Source organism: Tinamus guttatus, unplaced genomic scaffold, assembly GCF_059628265.1.
Source record: "Tinamus guttatus ecotype Peru unplaced genomic scaffold, ASM5962826v1 Tinamus_guttatus_pri_ptg000602l, whole genome shotgun sequence".
NCBI classification, from domain to species: Eukaryota; Metazoa; Chordata; class Aves; order Tinamiformes; family Tinamidae; genus Tinamus; species Tinamus guttatus.
Genome location: NW_028289136.1, coordinates 5,358,746 through 5,364,992, shown reverse-complemented (window position 1 = coordinate 5,364,992; position 6,247 = coordinate 5,358,746). Strand labels below are relative to the sequence as shown.

The following is a 6,247-nucleotide window of genomic DNA, read 5'->3' as shown; positions in this document are numbered from 1 at the left end:
ACATTTATTTAACAAGCTGCAGGTCGTTGCCAGAAACTGGAAGAAATCTGTGTCTTGAGAAGAAAACACAACCATAATCCAGACCTGCCCTGATGATTTTTGATATCCCCAGAGTGATTGAAAACAAACAAAAAACAAAAACAACATTAAAAAAACACTTTGGAATATTCAAAGTTTTTTAAACATTTATGAGCTAAGACCCAATCCAGCGTCCCTTAAGGCAAAATCACCACTGAGGCCCTTGGCTTTGGCAGTACTTCCTTCCAGGCAAATCACTGTGAGTTTTCCTTATTCCTATAGAAGTTTTTATTAAAAAAAATAATAAAAAATAAAGAAAAAGGAATAATAATAGATGCCACAAGGGAAAGCACTAACAGTATTGCCTGAGGTGAGAAAGAAGTAGGTGCCATTCATTAGATCCCAAGTCCCTTGGATCCATAACAGCATTTTCACCTTGTGTTGATCCCACACCATAGCACAGGGCTCTCTGTCCTTACTTCAGAATAAATAATAAATACAAATAATAAATACACAGGCAAGAGAATGGGCTATCTACTGGAGGAGCAAGAGGGAAGAGTGGGGCACCAAAATCCTTTCTTTTAAACCCAGGATCTCGTATGAAAAAGAGTGAGAGCCAGAGCTTTGGGCTTTTTGTTAAAGAACCAAATGCAAGTTGGCAGAAATTAAGGCCCTTTTAGTGATTTCACTGGGAATTGCAGCTGACTTTTTCACCAGAAGAGATCATACCTGGCAATATAGAAGCAGTGGCCAATTAATCACAGAGTCTGGTTCTCTGAACTTATAGTCCGCAACATACAAAATAGAATAAAATTCATCCTTTTCCTGATAAATGGATTGTGTCTGCAGGATCTGTTATTTCTCAATATAGTCAGAAAAAAATGATCAAGATGTGCAAAAGGGGTAAGCATTTTGGAAAAGGTCATACCACATGTCTAAACATATAAATATTTTAAAATGTACTAACAAAATGGTGGCTCATTAGCGCTGTTTAATTAGGCAAGACATATCCAAGCAAATCCTTTTCCTGGCCTAGGCATCTCTTCCCATCTCTCCAGCAGCCCATGGCTTAGTCTCCACAGCCCAAGGCTTAGTCTCTACAGCCCAAGTCAATTTGATAGAAAAAATGCTTTTCTCCATGCCCCATCAATGGTGGCCCTTGGCTACCACCAGGTGAACAGGAACTTGTAGAAGAAGTCATAGGACTTGAAGCGAAACCCTTTTTCGGCAACATGGGGCTGAAAGGATATTTTGTACCCTTTGGCCTCCACGTCCATTTGAATGCAGTCCAGCAGGTCAGAAATACCCGGGCTTGCCTTCCAGGGACCAAATTTCACCACGGATTTCTTATCCATGTCCAAGCTGTTCAAGGCGTCCTGGCACTTGGCGGCGTCCTCCTCCGTTCGGACCACGCACACGATGACGCTGGAGCGCCGCGACGCCACCGCCTCCGCCCGGGCGATGCGGATCATCAGCTCGATGTTCTCGCTGTAACTGGGCACCCGGGCCAGGAATTGCTTCCTGGCCACCAGCTCCCCGAAGATCTGCGGGGAGTCCTCCAGCTGCTTGACGAGAGGCTCGATGTCGTAGAACACGGCCTCCCTGTACACGTCCTGGATGCACTGCGTGGGCACTTGGTTGCTACGCAGGTACTCCAGGATGTATTTGAAATAGGTCCCCGGCCTGTCGATGAAGAACCTCCCTTCGGAGTCAGTCCTCAGCTTGGGCTGCCCAGTGAACATCTCGGCGAGCTTGGAGCCAGGGTGTTTCTTTAAGGTGCTCAGCGTTGTCGTGTACATCTCCCCGCCGACGTTTAACTCCACTATTGGCGACAGCTGCAAAATCACAAAGGGACAAAAATAACACAAATTACCTCTCTCAAGCAGTCAGCATGGAAGGATCAGGGAAAGGGGAAAATTGTGATTGCAGCTGAAAATTACAATCGCAGTGTTGAGCAGCTGTATGAGTCCCCGTCTCTTGGTTGACATATGGGAACATTCGGCCATCTGCTATAGGCCATTTCTTGCACGCAGAATATGTGTATGGCCCTCAAAACCAGTGCAGCAGATGTTTGGATGTTTATAAAGGGATTAGTCTTTATCACGTCTTCAGGGTGTGGAAAAATGTCACTTTCCCCTAGTGGGGAAGAGGAACAAGAAGCTGTCCAGGGGAAGCTGCTGTTAAGGCTGTTAAGACTGAAGAATCTATATGGATGGATCTCCTAGGTCCACACAAGTGGGACCAAGTGATCTCAGATCACCAGGAGCGCCTGTGGGCTCTCACTCTCCTGATGTTTCAGTGCAAAGGAACAAGGACAGAGTTGAAAAGATGTCCAGCTCTCTCTCACCTGACTTAATGTTTTCTCCTCAAAGTCAAAACTGAAGTTCTTTGGAACTTTAGTAATGTGCAAGGTGGGGTTCCTCCTTTTTTAGGAGGGATTATCTATAAACACAGAACTAAGACACTAAAATCCTGCCTGTGGCCAGGCACAGCAGCTTCTTAAAAATATGTGATAGCTTCAGATATGAAATAATTGGTGCAACTGAAATGAATTCAAGAAGACAGAATGTAAAGCCTACAGTTCGGGTTTGTTTGCGTGGGACACTGTGCATTAAAGGTATTGCTCTCAGAAAATAAATAAATAAATAAATAAAATGGCATTGGAGGGGTCTGAAAGCCCAGAAAAGCTGGGCTTGCAACAACCTTCTTGACCATTGGGCGCAGAAAAATGTAACAGCCTCCGTTTGCTCTCAGCCAGTTCCCATAGCACTCAGTCCAACAACAGCAGAGGGAAGGGACGAGGCAGTGCCGTCACGAGCCGGGCTAGCACCACCCCTGCCCTTGGGGAGGCTCGAGTCAATAGGAAAGCGGTGTTTTTCCAGGAGCTCGCCTGGGCGTTCTTGGACTGGCGCACGCAAGGATCGGTGCCGCCGGTCACATGCTTGCGGCGAGGTGTGCGCCGAAGCGCTGAGCTGGATCCAGCGCCCGCTGCCTCGCGGGGACAGAGCCGCGAGGTGACGTGAGCTGCCAGCCTCTGCCCTGGCCACCCTCGCACCCACCTACGCACTCCTGTCGCTTGCCTTGTGCCAGCTCCGGCTCTGCTCCGTTGCTGAGAGCTGCACCGGCTCACGGAGGACTTAACAAGCAACAGAGCTGGCAAAATGAAAGGGCTAAGAAGAGACGAGCCAGAACAGAGGGCGATTTTCCCCTTTGAGAAAGCCTCAAGCTATCAGATTTAGCAGGAGCAAGCCCATAGCCTCAACAAGCCAGGAGAAATTTCATCCCCACAACCAGCTTTGCAACAACTTTGGTGACTTTGCCTCCAGAACAGTCATTTATACCAGAGGAGCATAAAATGATCCTAATTAAGAGCACACAGTGATTTCCACCCACAAAAAAACACACAGCCCGAAGCGCTCTCTATAGTAAAGCCTCCCAATTAGGGAAATTTGCCATTAGTCCAAGTGACAACAAGCTGCTCAGCTTTACTCCTTAACAGAGATCACTTGGCAGGAGAATCTCACACTGCTGAGCCTTTCGTCCTTGCTCAGACAGCAGGTCAGATGTTTCACAACACTTATTATTCTTATCCAAGAAAAACTTTTTCTTCACTAATTCAGAAGCCCTACTAGGGTGATGTTTGGTCAGATCTGGATTTATATCTTTGGGCAATTTCCAGATAATGGGGGTTACAGGACCTGGTTGATTCCCAGCTCTGTAATTAACCACCTCTCTGTGCCCCAGGTGAAAGATGAAGAGAACAGACTTTTATATAAGGGAAAGAGAGAAGACAAATCAGCTAGTAATAGATTAAGATGAGAGGAGAGGAAAAGAAAAAACATCATCTGATCTCTGCCCTCTTTTCTGCCTAATAGTTTTCTCCTTTATTTTTCTTGTATTGTAATTCTCACTGATTTTTCCTTAGAAAAACTATTGCTCCAAGGTAAAGATTCTGCAGTTCTAAAGCTCAGGGTCACTTCTGCATCATGAGAGGCTCTAAGGACTGTTAAAACAAAACTGAAGCTCTTTTCTTTGAGGATGAGACAAATTTTAGTTAGCCTCAGAATAATCCTATCTCATGAAAAAGAACCATTCGGGTTATCTGCTGTGGCCAGGTCTTGTACCCCGGGGAGAGACGTGCCTCTTCTGTGAACCAGCCGGTGCAAAAGGAATGAGTCAGACACGGCTCCTTGCCTAGGTTTCCCCCTTTGGCCACATACCTGGCAGTTCCTAGTGTCTTTTAAAGAGCAGGCGAGGGGGAAAAGCAGCATAACGTAGCCCCAGCACCCCGGCCCGCGCTTCACTCACCATTTGCAGGCTGCTGGTGACCTGCTTGCCCAGGGGTTTGTGCTGGGAAATGCTCATGTCCCCCCGCGCCGCGGCGGCTCTGCGGACAGGGAAACCTGTGCTCGGTCCTGCCTGGTCCTGGGTTGCTGCCAGAGCACTCCCGGCTCTGCTCCAGCCCTTTGCTCCTCGGTGTGTCTTTGCTTCCAGGGTTTTTTCCTTTTTTTCCGAGCTCCCAGCACTGCTGCTGCCCCGGAGGCTCCAGCTGCCTCCAGGCACTGCCCTGTTACAGGTTTCGGCTCTAAGGAGAGGGGAGGGAACACTATGGAAGCGGAAGTATTTGCTCATTCTGGCAGCCAGCGAGGTGCAGGGTGGCCCTGGGCAGGCGGCCCAGCACAATCCTCCCGTAATAATATCCGTGCAGTGACGAAAAGCCGGATAGTCCTCCCCAAAGGAGGCCCAGAGCAAATCCAAGGAGTCCAACAATGGAGGCACCTGTGACCGTTTCTACCTCAACAACCCATCGTACCAAAACCAGTGATTTTTTCCCTGGCTTCTTGGCCTCTTTGCACTGTTTTCAAAATGCAGCAGTTTATCAAAACCATTGATCCCATTTATCATACCTGTCAATGTCAGATCAGGGTGCCTGGAATACACCAAGGTGGTATTACCTTGTGCAGGATAAATAAAATGAAATCTATGCCTCAACCATTATTTTATAATAGGTCAGAGGTCTGGCTGGCATCTTTGCACGTTGCTGTTTTCTAATATTTAGCATTCATAAGGATCAAGGCAGGAAAGCCCCACAGAGTCAGTGACAGTGGGACTGTTCCTCGCCTGTGTGGGAACACACAGCACATTAAAACTCCCCAGGAAGAGCTAGAGACCTGAAGCCCACAGCCAAAATTCTGCAGAGTTTCTTGTTCTAGGTGTTTCTGAGGGCACCGTTGCTTGCAAATTGTCCTAAGGTTACTCACCCTGTATGTGTCTCTTTTTCATTATGGTAGCAACCATACGTTGTGGGCATGACTGTCCAAGGGTGTAAGTCAAAGTCTGTAAAGAGACAATGACTTTTATTAGATCAACCGACACAAGACTTTGCCCAGGTCTGTCAGCTTCTTCTTCAGCTGGATTTTCTCCAGTTTTGTTTTTGGACAGGCTAATAAAAGTTTACTGCTTCCTTCATCAACTTTGCTGCACTTTCTTTCATATTGCCAATGACCAGAAGTCCAGATGCTAATGACCAAAGTAAAAATCTTGGACAAAGACAGCACTTCATTAAAATCTTCCTGGATGAGATTTTGGTGGTAAAAAACGACAGCGGGGCTTATAAGGAAACCTTATGTGCATTTTTTTTCTGTATTGTGTTCTTACTTGACTGGCTCTGCATCTTCCAAAGATTTTGGTGGATGTACATCCTTCCAAAACACAGCATTGGCCTGAACAGAAAGTCAAGATGCAGAGTAAAAAGTATTTAAATTTGTACTGATTCAGTAACTCGGGAGTAAAACTAGTTTTCTGCCCAGGCCCCATGAAAGCTGGACAAAGACTCTTCTCAGTGCTTTGTGAAATCAAGTGAACCTCTTAGTGAAACCTGACTTATACCTTTCCTCTGCTGTCCTAAAACCATCCTGGGAGATCTTCCTTGTTAATAACCCGTGTCTTAGTTATCCTATTCCTTTAAATAGCAGGTCTTGGATTTTCCCTTTGCCAAACCAGAAGAGTTAACAGTGCTGGATGCAGTAGAACAGGAGTTCTGCTCAGACGTTGTGTTGTGACCTGTAAATGCCTACTGGAAAACAACTGGGAAGGTCTCAATTTTCTCAGTCATTGATTCCCGCATATCCTGAACCTTGGGCTGGCTCATATCGGTCCTTCAGAATTACCTGGAATATAAGTGACAGAGTCCATGATTGCCCTTCACTGTCCACTTTGATGTAGGGTT

General features: G+C 46.5%; 1 protein-coding gene across 3 annotated transcripts; it reads right to left on the bottom strand.

The window, feature by feature from the left end:
• Nucleotides 1-1,168: 1,168 nt before the first annotated feature.
• KCTD14 (potassium channel tetramerization domain containing 14) lies at nt 1,169-4,383 on the bottom strand. Of its 3 annotated transcripts, none has more exons than XM_088534945.1 (2): nt 4,318-4,383; nt 1,169-1,853 (listed from the first exon to the last, which is right to left on the bottom strand). In XM_088534945.1, the coding sequence occupies exons 1-2, from the start codon at nt 4,381-4,383 to the stop codon at nt 1,182-1,184; spliced, it is 738 nt and encodes a 245-aa protein (XP_088391071.1). In that variant the 3' UTR covers nt 1,169-1,181. The 3 variants fall into 3 exon arrangements, with proteins under 3 accessions (XP_088391071.1, XP_010213833.2, XP_088391072.1); XM_010215531.2 differs by having other exon boundaries at nt 4,327-4,383; XM_088534946.1 differs by having other exon boundaries at nt 1,169-1,863; nt 4,331-4,383.
• Nucleotides 4,384-6,247: the final 1,864 nt, after the last annotated feature.

Bases quoted from the DNA above. Each gene is read 5' to 3' on its own strand.
- KCTD14 (XM_088534945.1), bottom strand. From the start codon at position 4,383: ATGAGCATTTCCCAGCACAAACCCCTGGGCAAGCAGGTCACCAGCAGC. The intron at 1,854-4,317 runs GCGCGGGCCGGG...GTGATTTTGCAG, and splicing joins GCCTGCAAATGGTGAGTGAA to CTGTCGCCAATAGTGGAGTT.